Raw genomic sequence first — 14,221 nt, 5'->3', positions numbered from 1 at the left:
TAATAAAAGCCATGCAAATGAACAAAAGAAGCACAGCCCCTGCCCTCCTGCCCACCTCTGCCTGGCAGCTCAAATACACAGGCTCCTGCTGAGCAGTAAACAGAAGGACCCCGCCCCCCCCCCCCCCCCCCCCCCGCAACTCTTCACCCGCCACCTTCATCCCAGAGGAAGCAAAGGGGAAAAGACTGACAAAAACTCCCAAAATTCAGTCTATTGACACACCAACATCCATCCAGCAATAACCACCCCACACACACAACAATAAAAGAACTGTATTAAAATAAGGCTGAAGTTATAGTGCAGTGACCCTGCTACAACCAGTTTTCTTCTGTTCCTTCCGTCCTTCTCTTCTAAAAGTGGCCAGGCTCAGGTAGCACAGCCTTTAAATCCCAGCACTCACGATGCATAGTCAGGTGGATCTTTGAGGTTGAGGCCAGCCTGGTCTCAAGAGTGAGACCCTGTCTTAGAAAAGGAAGAAAGGAAGGGAGGGAGGAAAGGAAGAAAAGAGGGAAGGAGGGTGGGAGGAAGGAAGAAAGGAATGAAGGAAAAGGGAAGGCAGGAAGAAAGAAAGAAAGGAAGGAAGAAAAGAGAGAAAAAAATGGTTTCTCATTTCAAACTCCATCCTCTGGCCCCAAAGATGAGTTGGTCAACCTGCCTTTCCCAGCTGCCTCTCACTTCATGTCCCAGTTCACACAGGCCTCAGCCACGCTGAACTTAATTCCTCAGGACTGGAATTACTCCCACCTCCCGATCTTCACAGCTGCGGCACTCTCAGGCTGGACTGCCCCCACTCCACTGTTTTCCTTGGAAGTCTTAGAGTCAGTAAGGCTGAGAGAAGGTCTCTCCTGCCTTCCTCAAAGTGCCCTGCCCTGTGGGCAGAGAGCACCTCCCTGCTTGGATATAGAGGCTCTGAGAAGACGCCTGGATTTGCCCCCCACTCTTCAAATACAATCCCTGGCTACTATGCCTGTCACATGGCCGCGGTTGGATAGATGACTGAGGACATAGCAAGCAGTGGACACTGAGCTGCACCCGTGAACAGCATCAGCACAGAGAAAACGAAATAGCAAGTGTCCCAGAAAATATCAAGAAAGCCTTGATGGAATTAGGAGCTCCCCCTTTTTTCTTTTGTAAAATTCCTCTTAGAGCTCTGAAACCATCAGGCCTACTTCAAGCTCCCCATGTTTTGCTGAGGAGCTAGGCAACACAGAAGCACCTGACGAAATAGTGGCATGGTCAGAGAACTATCCCTAGGCAGCATCTTGGGATGCTCGGATTGTTAGATTGCCTAACAAGGAGCTCTTCTTCAGGGGAGGCAGGGGGCCAGCAATGGTACTCATGGCTGAGTTTATGTCACTTGGTCTGCAGGGAATGGTCCTGTTCTGGAAGACTCTGAAACCCTTAGGTGGAGCTTTGCTAGAGGAAGTGGGTTACTAGTAGGAGGGCCTTAAAGGTGTATAGGCCAGCCTTACCGCCTACCTACTCTCCACTCTGGGCTGGGAACAAAATGTGGACAGTTGCCTCCCATACCTCTCCATGTATCCCCATCCTGACGCACTCTGTCGTTCTTAAACTGTGAGCCATTTTCCCCCTAAATATCTTACTAGGTCTTTAGTCACAGAAAGGACAGAAGTAATGAGTTTTTATTTCTATGTCTTGCCTTTCCCTCCCTGAACAGCCCCAAACTGTCTTTGCAGCTTTCCCTATCACAGCTTGGACACAGCTACGAGAGAAGAGGTTGACAGTGAGCGCCCTCGCCAACACCGGCTTCTTCTGTTCATCGATGTGTGTTTTCTCACTGCTGAGACCAAGTGCCCCACAAATGCAGCTTAAGAAAGGCTTTATTTCAGCTTGCAGCTTGCGGGCACAGTCCCCTCATGGCAGGGGACAGTGCTCTTGGGGTTGGGAGCACTGGGTGGTGCTCCTCATGTGTCTGCGAGACCAGGAAGCAGAGAAAGGTAAATGCCGGTGTTCCCTAGCTTTCACCTTTGTATTCTGTCTGGAACAGCAGCCCACATAAAGGCACCACCCACAATCAGGGTGGGTCTTTTCTCCTCTTAAACCCTGCTGGCAGCACCTTCAAAGACACCCCAGAATACCAACCACCACACACACTGGCTGGGATATATAGAAAAACCATTTTGTTCTAAACAAAACCTTTGCTTCACATGGCACCTTTGGATATTTTCTTTTTAACAATAAATGGGATCCCGGGAGGAGACGCGCTGCATGGCTTTACATGGACGTGGACATGTGACTGGCCTGCAGTCACCTTAAGGGGCTAAGAATCACGATTCTCTCCCTCTGCTGTGTTCTTGCTGTTCCTCCGAGTTCTCCTTTAGTTAGAAGAGGCACCGCAATCCCTAACTCATGTGTTCTCTATTTGGCTGAAAAGTAATTTGGTCTGGATAGCTTACTCAAATTCCAGTCAGCTTTTGTGCAAAGATGGAGCACTTGAAAGAGGAGAATGTGGTTGCTGAGGGTCAGGAAAGGGAATTTGGTGCTCTGTGACTTTGAAGTCTGCCGACTCTCATCCCTCAGAGGTGAGAGAATGGGATCTGGGGTGATGGCCTTGATTATCAAATGCATACCTAGCTCCTCTTACATGAATGCCGCTATTATGAGTAAGTCATAGCTAAAGTGACCAAGTCACCTTTACCAACGTCAGTACCGGCTTTGCTGCCTGGGGACTCAGCCTCTCTGTCATTTCATCCCTCATGTGAATCTTCAACTCTTTGGAGGTTCTGAGTTCTCATCTGAGCTTCCTCCTGAGGTCTACCGACCCCACAGCACTCTGTATGGATCACACGGCATCACCTCTGCTCTGCCAAACATACCCAGGGTTGGTGGTGAGGTGCAGAGAGAGGAGGTACCCGAACACTTTTGGACCTCTGTCTGCTTGCTGCTGGTCTTCAGACTCTACTATGCACCAAGTGATGCTCCTAACACCCCACTCCATAGTAGGAATAAGCTCTACTCCTTCACGTGGACCAACGTTCAGCGGTGTAAACCAAGACCCATGAACCTAGCAGTACAAATCTAATTTATTAAATGTCAGCAATGCAATCAAACTCAAAATTACAATGCTCCTTAAACAAGTGGATGTCGGACACCGGACTCTCAGAAGCAGCAGGATTTTTCAGATTGGGAGAAAAAGGAAGTAGCAATTAGCCCATCTCAAATGCAAAATTGTCCCATCTTTTTTTTTTTTCCTTTAGCTTCTAACCTTTACTCTGTACAAAAAACCACACTGGACATTCATGGTACTCAGTCCATAGAATTTTTAGGAAGAGACCTGAATGCCAGAAGAATCTGGGCAGAAAAGTTCATTCAAATGAGAAATGCCTTGATTATGAATGACCTGGGCACCTGTCTGTTCTTTCAAACTCAGCACTAAAAGTTTTCAAATTCTTGACTTCCCTTTAATCTTGGGACCCTTCCTATGCCCAGTCTGACTGTTGCCTAATGCCCAAGCTGTCTCTAATATTTTCTCTTGAAAACTTTAAAGTCTAGGGTCTGGTGGCCTACATTCTAAACCTAACACCCTCTCCCCATCCTAAAGACCTGTTGAGTGATTTCCAAGCTATGGGAAATCAGACAATGGGAATATCTGTCTCATAATAGGGAGAATAATGAATATCCCCAATATGTAAAGAGCCTGGCACATAGTAGACATTCAACAAATCTTGTCCATTAGCTGTGTCCTTTGCATGTATTTCATCTAAATTAAGAGGGTAAGATCAACTAAGGTCAGAATGGGAAAAAAATTATCTCGAAAGAATTGAAATTGTTCAAATGTAAGCTATCGCGATAGCCTCCGCTTTGTAAAAGTAGTTAGGGGACTGTGTGTTTTCTAGCTCCCAAACCCATTCAGAGTTTGCCTCTTCTGTGAAAGAGGAAGGGAGCAGAGAGACCTGTCATTTAAGGGCAGAGTGGAAACTTCAGACGAGCTACGAGAACGCATGGGAAGGAGGGAAGGAGAAGGGGATTCTTCATTTCCCGCCATCAGGTACTTTCCGAGACCATTTTGCTGTGCCAAGAGGGGACTGGCATCCTATGGTAAAGTAGAAGGAAAGCAGACCAATGAAGGTGCAGTCTCTCACCAGCCAAATGCCATCGATTCCCAAGTGCACACAGAACCTAGCATATTTCTTACTTTAGTGTAGTGTAGGATGGGAAAAGAGGTTACAGTTTCTAGACGATGCTATCCTTACAGGATAGAGATGTAGGTGACAGCTTTTTCTTTGAATCAAGACTACTTTTTGGTATGGGAGATAACTAGATGGTATTTCCCCTTCTGTCACATATAAAGTTCTGCGCAGAGGACCTAAGCTATAGTTTTTACTTGGGATGTCCCAAAGGGCCCATGTGCTAAAGGCTGTGTCCCAAGATGGTGAAACCTCTGAGAATGGGACTTAAGCAAGGTTTTCTACTACGGTACCATGTTATGAAAGAGGACCGGCACTGGGAAGCTGGCCTTCCTCTCTTCTGAATCACCTGGTTGCCATGAGGTCAGTTATTCGGCTCCACCACATACTCAACACAGCCCCAAAAGTAACCATCAACTGAAGCCTCCAAGATTGTGAGTCAAGACAAATCCTTTCCCTCCCCAAGCTGAGTTTCTCTTGCTATAGCAAAGCAAAGGTGACCCACACATGGTGGTAGACAGAGACACAGAGGCCAGCTGAGGAGGAAGGGGCCTGGTGCCCTGGTGATGGGAGTTTGGCCTGTTGAGGGTTTGCAAATACCCAGACACTTCAGCTCGACTCTGTGGGTTAACAAAAAGCACACAGGTTCAATAGTATCAGAACAAGCTATCGCCTCAAGTCTATTTACCATCAGCACTAGCTACATTCCCTTAGATAACAGAACAAATATGAGAGAAGTTAAAGGAAAGGGGCCAGCAATGAGCGATGGACAAGAAGGAACAGAGGACACTGGGAGAGAACTGTGGGTGAGCAAAAAGTGGGAGGGGGCGGAATTATGCCCATGCATGGCAAGCTGGGCTGGGGGAGGGGAGCTAAGCACAGGCCTCTATGAGGACCCCTTAAGAGACAGAGAATCCCCTGTTTTGTCAAACGCGGTGTTTAATCACACATTATCTCATTCTACCTTTGAAGGAAAAGAAGACAAATAGATATTCTTTTATTTTATTTAATGATTTTCACGTTTATCAGTTGAGACAATCCTCCAAGGAATGGCCTAAACTGGCATACTGCTAGCAAACCACAGCGGTACATTTAAAATGAATGAAAATGAAATTTATGCCCTGGTAATGCTGAAGTATACATGGGCAGCCCGTATAAGGTGGTTCTGTTGAACTTCTCCATATCGGGGTTTCATGATCTAACTTGACAAGGATGACTGACCAGGTCTCTTCCTCAAGAGGGCTCCAGATCTCATTACAGATGGTTGTGAGCCACCATGTGGTTGCTGGGAATTGAACACAGGACATTTTTGGAAGAGCAGGCAGTGCTCTTAATTGCTGAGCAATGAAACCCCCTAAAATTCCAAACTCTGCACTGTTCTTATTACTCCACCCCATTTTCCAGATAAGTTTTCAAAAATGGTTGAAATTTAACCATTTAAGTAATACTCTCAGGCTAGAGAGGTGGCTCAGTGGGGGAAGAGCTTGCCCAGAGGCTCAGAGTTTAGTTCCCAGCATGCACTTTGGGTAACTCATGACACTTGTACCTCTAGATCCGGGGGGTTGGATACCCTCTTCTGGCCCCTACTGGTACCCAGACACACAGGAGCATATACATACAGACACACAAATAAAAGTAAAACTTTAAAGAAAAAAGTTTTAGAATTTTAAAAGATATTTATAAATTTATTCATTGTTCATAGAAACTTTTTTCCTTTTTTGTTTATTAATATAAAATAAACAAGGAGCTCCAGACAATACAATGAGTAAAAGCAAAAATGTTCCTCTCGGCTGCTGGCCTTTAATGTCACTCCAGGGAGTTGTCACTGTGGAGAGTCTGGTGTTCATCCTTCCATATCCTTCCCTTACTTTCTTAGATGAAGTATATATACATTGATTAGCAACTTTGTTTTAGCTTCAGATGACTGACACATTCTATATAAGTATATACAGATCTATTTGTTCCCAGTGACAGCATGAAACTCACTCTGTGACATATAATTGATTACAAACTTTTATATAATAAAATGTTGATTTGGGAGTTTGGGTCGCTTTTGATTTTTCACTGTTAGAGACAATGATGATGAATTGCTGAAATGGATATTGTAATGATTACCTAACCTGCACATTTTTATTCCACAGTGTTAGCGCTGCCAATGGGAATGAGCCTCTTATATTTTAATAACTATTTCAGAAATTAAAGTTATAGTCCCATAAACAGTAAATGACATTACTATGCTTTACCACAATCTCTCCAAAAGAGGAAACTCAAAATGTTTAAAAAAAAAAAAACTGATGAAAATCTACCAGGTGGAAAAAAATATTTTTTAAAAAGGTTCTCACTCAGGTAACATGAACTTCACATTCCTTTGGTTACTAGTGGGAAAGGACAAGACCTGTTTGAGGGGCAAACAGGGGTTTCCCAAAGTCATCTGCCCAGGTTGGTGATTCATGACCCCACATGCTAATCTCAGAGTATATGCAAATGTGGGCCCCACCAGAATGCTCACATGCGTTTATGTTATGCATACTCTGAGCCAGACACTGTTCCAGAAGACAAGGTCTGTGCTCTTGGAATTCATCCTCTTGGGGGGACTCAATAATAAACAATAAAACACACAGATAAAATAACCTGCCGTGAACAAGTTTGGCAAGGTTCTCAGAATCCACCAGAGAGTTTTGAGGCCATCCCCTACCACTGCATACCTAGGGACTGGCAGATTCATGTATCCAAAGGCTCCTAGCAGCTCGGCTCTTCTTTGGTATTTCAAGTTTTAAATCAAGCCCAACTCCTAAATCAACATCCTTCCGTACAAACTTAGGCCTCTTTCATGTTCCCGTTTTAGCCAATGAGCAAGACCAAAACTCAGGAGCCACCCTTAATGTCTCTTTCTACCTTGTTATTCAATACAACCTTGCCACATTGGGTTTACTTAGCTCTCAAATACCCGTGGGATCTCCGTTCTTCTTCACAACCCTCTTGGTACAAACTGTGGCCACCTCCAGCCTGCCTTAGCTTGGTTGTTACAGTAAACCTCTGTGGTTCCCAAGTGTATGGATTCCATGGTGCTGTTCATCCCCCAACTCAAACTCCTTATGTTCCTCCAACAGTTTTCCATTGCTCTTCACACAAGCACGCACACACACATGCACGCACGCACACACACCTTCCCACCGTAACCCACAAAGCATTAGTATCAGACCCTCCCCGCTTCTTCATCCTCCCCACACCTGTAGCTCTCTCCACTCAGCCTCACTGACTTTTTTTTCCCTGCCTCAGCCCCGCAGCTCCTATCTGGTGATCTGGCACATGCCATTCCCTTGGTTTCAGAGAATCGTTCCTCAGCTCACCCATGTCTTTTAGAGAGGGCCTCCTGGTTGGGAAGAATCCAACCGTTACGTGCTCTCCTGGTGCCTTAACCAGCTTTACAGCCTTAGTTACAATTCTGTCTCTGCAGCCATGTGTATTCTCCTCAGAGCATGAGAATCTTGGGGGCCAGGCCCATGGCTGCTTTTGTTTGCCAGCACAGGAACCCTGTATAAAATGATGCGCTATGTGTGTGCTGGAAAAAAAAAAAAAACAAACTAACTCAATATAGGGTAAATTACTCAGAATAAATTTTAAGTTTAGGATTAAATTTTTACTTCTACAAAGTTTATAAGATAAAGTCAGAGTTGATACAAAAGAAAAGAATGGCTGTAACAGAGTATGCTAGGCCATACCCTTATCAGCGGAGAGACAAGGCTGCCGATTGGTGAGCCCTCACATTAGAGGGTCTTGAGTGGCGTTACAGTGAAGGTGAAGAGGATTAATGTGGGCAGGCTAGCCTGTCATTCTGGGAGAGCAGTGTGGCTGATGGTAAGGAGATAGCAGGCCAAGAGGCAAGGAGATGATGCTGACAGTGGCCTAGTGTGAGTACTGGCACCTAGAATTAAAAACAAGCCTGAAACTAAGCAACAGAACCTGGTGATTAAAAATGGGAAATGAACAAAATAGCAAAACTACCATCCTTCGACCCTGTCTTACCCACCAACATTTGAAAACTGAAAAAAAAATCCATAAGTAACTAGAGAGGCGAGAATCTTCGTAATTCTGAAAAGGCACAATTTCATTTCTCCCAAGGACTTCATAAACAAAACAGAGTATGCTGCCAAAATGAATTCAGGTAGAAGGGACACCAATTGCCGAACATTTCACTCCACCGCATGGCGTTTGGGGCTAGATGTTTGATTGGCATCTATTCGGACACTGAGGGCAAGTCACGTGCTCAGTTTCAGGATTCAGCTAAACCAAACCAACCTGCTTCACCGCATGGACGGGAAGAAGCAGTCCTGCCAGTTCCCATGTCTGCCGTCTAGTCTGTGCTAACGCGGGGGGTGGGGGGTGGGGGGTGGGGGGGTGGGGGGTGGGGGGTGGGGGGTGGGGGGTGGGGGGATGGGGGGTGGGGGGTGGGGGGGGTGGGGGGTGGGGGGGTGGGGGGTGGGGGGTGGGGGGATGGGGGGTGGGGGGTGGGGGGGGTGGGGGGTGGGGGGGTGGGGGGATGGGGGGTGGGGGGGTGGGGGGTGGGGGGTGGGGGGGTGGGGGGGTGGGGGGGTGGGGGGGTGCGGGGCAGGGAGGAGTGAGGTTAGACTGGGATGAAATGGTTTCTCCTTGTGTACAACAGGGCATGGGAATTCTGGAAGGAGTTTCAGGACCCCTCAAGGGGACCGGGAGGTTCCAAGCAGGCAGTTAACCTCCACACACAACCATCTCACCCCGAGAGGCCCCACGTCACTATCCACCATATTGGAGAGTTTATAAGATCTCACTAGCTCTAAGTATGTCCCGCTCTCCACCTCCAGCACCGAGGGGAAATCACTGCTGCTTTGTCTAAGGATTGTGTCCCTTATGCGTCAGCTGTCGGATTTTCCAGAGCGTAAGAATATGGCTGGATAGCTGGTGGTTTCTGTAAAGTAATACGAGTCCTCTACAGACTGGGCCTAGTGATGGCGCAGGCCTTTAATCCTGGTGCTCTGGAGGCAGAGGCAGGTGAAACTCTGTGAGCCGGAGGGCAGACTAGTTTGTGTAGTGTTTCAGGACAGTCAGGGCTGCTTAGAGAGACCCTATCTCGAAACAACTTTTACAAAAGCACAAAGGACACTCCCCCTTTAGAATCGGAAGGAAGTTACTTTCACTCCAGAAATAAACTCTGAAAGGGGGCAAAAGCAAGCAAAGCTAGGAGCCAATAATACCAGATGCTAAAGTGCTTATTTTAGCCTTACTTAATATTTTGCAACAAGGAACAAGAATTCAGATATTATTTATATGATAAAAATGTCTACACACACACACACACACACACACACACACACACACACACGAAAGACTTTAAAGAATAGCAAAGCAACCCACAGCTGGCAAATGATCTTTACCAGACTCAGAGCACGGCGGTGGGAACTTCTCAAGACTCCCTGACCTCAGCGCCTTCCTCTGGGACTTCACAATTCTATCACTGGCCTACCCTTCTCATCTGTGGAAAGTCAGATGCTAACCAGGCAGTTGGGCTGGCTCTCTTAAACAGCCAAAATGGAACAAGTTGACAGACCACAAAGGAGCACACTCAAGTAGAGGGTTTTCCAACAGACGCACCGCCATTTGGAATGGTCTTCAGAAAAGAGACTTAACAGAGTTTCCTATTCCTAGTGTGAATGTGGGGATTGTCCTGCCTGAGTTTTGATAGCAATAACACTTCGTGCTAATTATCATTTGATCTGATGCAGCAACAGATTTTGCAAACCTTTGGTCCCTACGTTATGAGCTTTGCATGTGCGCACACATTGCTGTGCTGTTGCTGCCTGTGTAACAGATGTATGCCCTGAAACTGCAAGTTGTGGGAGGACTTTTGATAAGCATTGTTTTGCAAAATACTGCATCTGAAGAGACACTTTGTGACGTTTGGTTTAAAAATACGGAAAAAGGTAAAGACTTGGGGAAGTGAATACCACACTAGGGCCACTGTGCTTGAATGTAAAGCACCCAGAAGAGATGCCCTGGCTGCGTGTGTGGGCAGCAGTAGTGGGAAGGATTTAATCCGCCCGTTTTCTAGACAAAAATAACTGAAGTAATTCACCCAAAGTTATGAAGAGGCGGAGTCTGGATTCTAATTTCATAGTTAGTCTCTGCTCTAGTTTGGGCTAAGAGTGTCACCCAAAGGCCCAAGGGTAAAAGACCTGATTCCAGTTTGGCACCATTCGGAGGTGGCAGAACCTTTAATAGGCAGGGCCTACCAGAAGGTTATTGGAAAAGTGCCCTGGAGGGGGGAATACTGGGACCCTGGCCCTATGCAGTTTCTCTGCCTCTATTCCCAGCCACCTGGAGGCAGGCAGCTTCTTCCACCACATACTTCCATTTTAATGCACAGGCCCAAATCACCAAGGCCAACCAACCATGGACCGAAAACTCCAAGACTGTGGGCAAGATGAGCCTCTTTTCAACTCGATTACCTCAGTTATTTTGTTACAATAACCTTCAGTTTCTCAGGCAGAGGGGAAGGAGGAGTCAGTGCCTTTAAGCTTCGCTTTAAACAGTTCCGCATGGGTCCAAATCATAGCTAGCATTATCACCATGGCCAGTATTTAGTAAGCCCTCCTTCATTTTGTACAAGCAGTATATAAAGTACTTCAAAACCATTTTGATTATACAAAAAAGCCTTATGAAATGTACATTATTATCCCTGTTTACTGCAGGCCTTAAACACCTCAGTCACGCAAACATCAGCCATCCAAACCCAGCAGATGTCACCTCTACAAACCCACGGGAGACAGCGGTTGCGGTATTGCCCGTGGCCCTCCGCATTTGCAGGAGCAGGTATCTGTCACAGGAGCCATTTCCCCTCAGAGTGCTGAGGTCTCTGTTTCTCTTGTATGAAATGAAAGTGAGTCCTGACAATCACTGAAGACTTCACTTTCCATACTTTCGTAAAAACACAGGCCAACTTCCACTTAAGGAAGGCCAAGGCAGGCGCCACACCCTGTAATATGGTCCTGTCTCAGGATCCTAGCGGCAAACATCGTGGGGCTGACTCAGAGAGCTGGGGCCATACTTTCTGAAGCTGTATACAGTTAGCAAACTATGTACTCTCAGATTTATTTGGATATAGTGACCATATTTGAAAATGTCTATTGTCTGCATTAATTTTTTTTTAAATGAACAGTTTAAAACAACAGCATGCTGGTGGTTTAAGGAGTTAAGGACCGGGGTGTATACGCTGATGGATTCTTCATCGATAAGTGTTCCTATTCCGTCCAGAAGACTGCTAGGTCAAAAGTCCCTGTCTGGGAAACAGGATGCTCAGGGGCTGATAGAAGCAGACCTCTATTTTCCTAAGGCAGCTCAAAGAGGAATTTTGTCTCCAGCTACCACAGGCTTGGAGAAGAAGAATGGACACACGGGAAAAAAGACTGTAGATGACTCCAGGATTCTTACAGATCTTACAAATCTGCATTGAGGGTCTAAGCTGGTTAACTGTTCTGGTGATGTTTGGTGCACCCAAATTCAGGTGAGGTTTCATGTGATTCTTGTGCACTGTGAACACTGGCATCTTGTTGGTGTCAGACAAATAAATCTACACCTGGCAGAAGATGTTGCAAGCCAGCGTGCCTCCAGAATGTGGCTATTTTTTCCCTCCGTTCCCTGCCCTTTGCCACCCTCCCTCCTTTTATTCTCGGCATTAGGCTTAAGTTCTCGTGGACTCTAGTTTGAGTGAGATTTGGTTACATCTGAACAACTCTCTAATTAGCTCATAGAAAGGAAACTCTGCCTCTGCCTCCATAATACATCTGATCGTTCAAAAGTTATACAAGCTTCCAATTGGTCTGTGATTAAACTGTGAGCCGGCCTTCCACAGACAGCCCGGGGAAAAGGGACAGCTATTCCCCAAGGGGATAAAGTAAGTCGATTTAAAACTGGGTGGGACGTCCGAAGGAAATTAAAATTCTTGTTTACAGAGTCACAGCTGCGTGCTAATGTGAACAGGGCCGAGAGAGCCTTCCCTTAACCCTGTTTTCCAATGTTGCATCCCTCACAGGACCGCTGTCCTGTTTTCAAGAGATACCTTAAAACACACGAATCCCAAGTGAGGGGTTTAGTGTGGAAGTCAAAAGGGTGATGCTGGGACAGCAGGCGACTGGGCACCTAAAGGGAGGGGAGAGTAAGGAGAAAGGTGGACACAAAACGTAGAACAATGACAGGCGACAGTAGTGTGTGTGTGTGTGGGGGGGTGTCTGTAAAAGAAACTCGAAATTACGCCCAACACCCCTTCACACACTAACGAAGCAATCTAACTTGACCAGAATAGATAGATAGATAAATAAATAAATAAATAAATAAATAAATAAATAAATTCACTCTAGGCCAATATGGTTGTCCCGTATCTACACCCTTAAAGTAAGTAGGACATTGAGGCGGCGGTCAAGGTTCAGTGTGAGGTTGGGAATGGGGACGGAGGGGATGGGGGGAATGTGGTGTTAGGAAGTTCAAGAATGAGGGTTTCGCTTCAATGATTCAGTTTTAGCCTCAAGCGTCTAACACCTGTAGGAGGAGAAATCCAAAGACGGAGGTTTCTTTTCTGTTACAGCTGTCTCGGACGGCCCTGGGCTACTAAAGGAAAAAAAAAACAACAGGTTCCCCCGGGCAGATACTCGATCCGGGTCCTGCACCGCCTGGCGCCTATGCCAAGCGCTACCGGAGCTGCGGCCCCAGGACTCCACAGCCCTGTGGGTGACCAGCTCTGCTAGCCAGGCAATAATGGCTTCCTGCCTCGCGCGGCCCAGAAAAGGACCCATTTTTTTTTCCAGGGCTCACCTGCTGGGAGCCAGGTGAAGAGGAGCAGGCAAGGTGCGTGCAGCCCGCGGCCCATGCTGGTCCCTCTCTAGCCGCTGAGGCTCAAGGGTCTCGGGGAGCCGCGCCTTTCTTCTTCAGCCACCGGCCCGGGACGCGCATCTCCAAAGAGCCCACGGGTCTGGCAGCGCAGCAGGACCCCAGGGTCCCCACAGGTACCGCCCAGCCCACCCGCACCTGAGGCTCTCGGGGCTCCGCCCCAGCCCTGGGCTGTCGCGATTTCCTGCTCCGCCCAGGCTTGGGGACCGCAAGCCTCCGCCCTACCTGTCGCAGGCTACCTGACAGGTGATCCACCTCGGCAGGAAACGGAGCCTCTAGCCACTCGGCCTGCCTGCGCAGAGAAACTTGTCACCTGCTTCCCAAAGTTCGAAGTCACTCTCACCTTTTGCAAGTCTTCCTTTCTAGTTCTAGAACTATGTGGATATAACTTCTTACCGAGTATTTCCCCTGGTGTCCCCCCCCCCCAACACACACACACAGAGGGAGGGAGGGAGGGAGGGAGGGAGGGAGGGAGAGAGAGAGAGAGAGAGAGAGAGAGAGAGAGAGAGAGAGAGAGAGAGAGAGAGAGAGAGAGAGAGAGATTTCTGATGTTTACACATAATGTCTGCTCAGGTTTTTGTTTTGTTTTGTTTTGTTTGCAAACTAATAGAGCATAAACCAGAGGCCATAAATTTATTTTTTCACACTTGTAAAATTAATTGGTGCTCATAGGAAAACAGGAAAAGTATAATGGAAAAAGAAAAATCCCTCCCGTGTGATATAGATGCAGTTAATAGTTTCTTCATAGGTTCCCCACCCACATTTCCTCGTAGCTCAGCAACTACTCACAGATCTCAGTCAGCCCAAGACCACAGTTTAGATCTTTGACCTTGTGATGACAAGTAGAAGTGAGTGGGGACGTGGGAATGTGGTACTACTAAGGCAAAGGAGAGGAGGGTACACTGGCTTTCTGGAACCAACCAAGATGTTAATGCGGAGAGTCACATATGATCCGGGCAATGTAAATAGATAGCAAGGCATTTATTTATTTATCTACTTATTTACTTATTTATTTAATTAGTTAAGATTTCTGCCTCCTCCCCGCCACCGCCTCCCATTTCCCTCCCCCTTCCCCAATCAAGTCCCCCTCCTTCGTCAGCCCAAAGAGCAATCAGGGTTCCCTGCCCTGTGGGAAGTCCAAGGACCACCCACCTCCA

At 47.0% G+C, this 14,221-nt stretch overlaps 1 protein-coding gene across 1 annotated transcript in view; it reads right to left on the bottom strand.

The window, feature by feature from the left end:
- The window catches only part of Ildr1 (immunoglobulin like domain containing receptor 1), a 37,288-nt gene extending 24,163 nt beyond the window's left edge, over positions 1-13,125 (bottom strand). Inside the window, exon 1 of the mRNA XM_075955400.1 lies at positions 12,990-13,125. Coding sequence (XP_075811515.1) covers positions 12,990-13,044 — 55 coding nt within the window. The 5' untranslated portion in view covers positions 13,045-13,125. The remainder of the gene's footprint in view (positions 1-12,989) is intronic.
- Positions 13,126-14,221: the final 1,096 nt, after the last annotated feature.

This window comes from Microtus pennsylvanicus, chromosome 1 (genome assembly GCF_037038515.1).
Source record: "Microtus pennsylvanicus isolate mMicPen1 chromosome 1, mMicPen1.hap1, whole genome shotgun sequence".
NCBI classification, from domain to species: Eukaryota; Metazoa; Chordata; class Mammalia; order Rodentia; family Cricetidae; genus Microtus; species Microtus pennsylvanicus.
The sequence above is the reverse complement of the archived record's forward strand: the minus strand, read 5'-3'. Positions and strand labels throughout refer to the sequence as shown.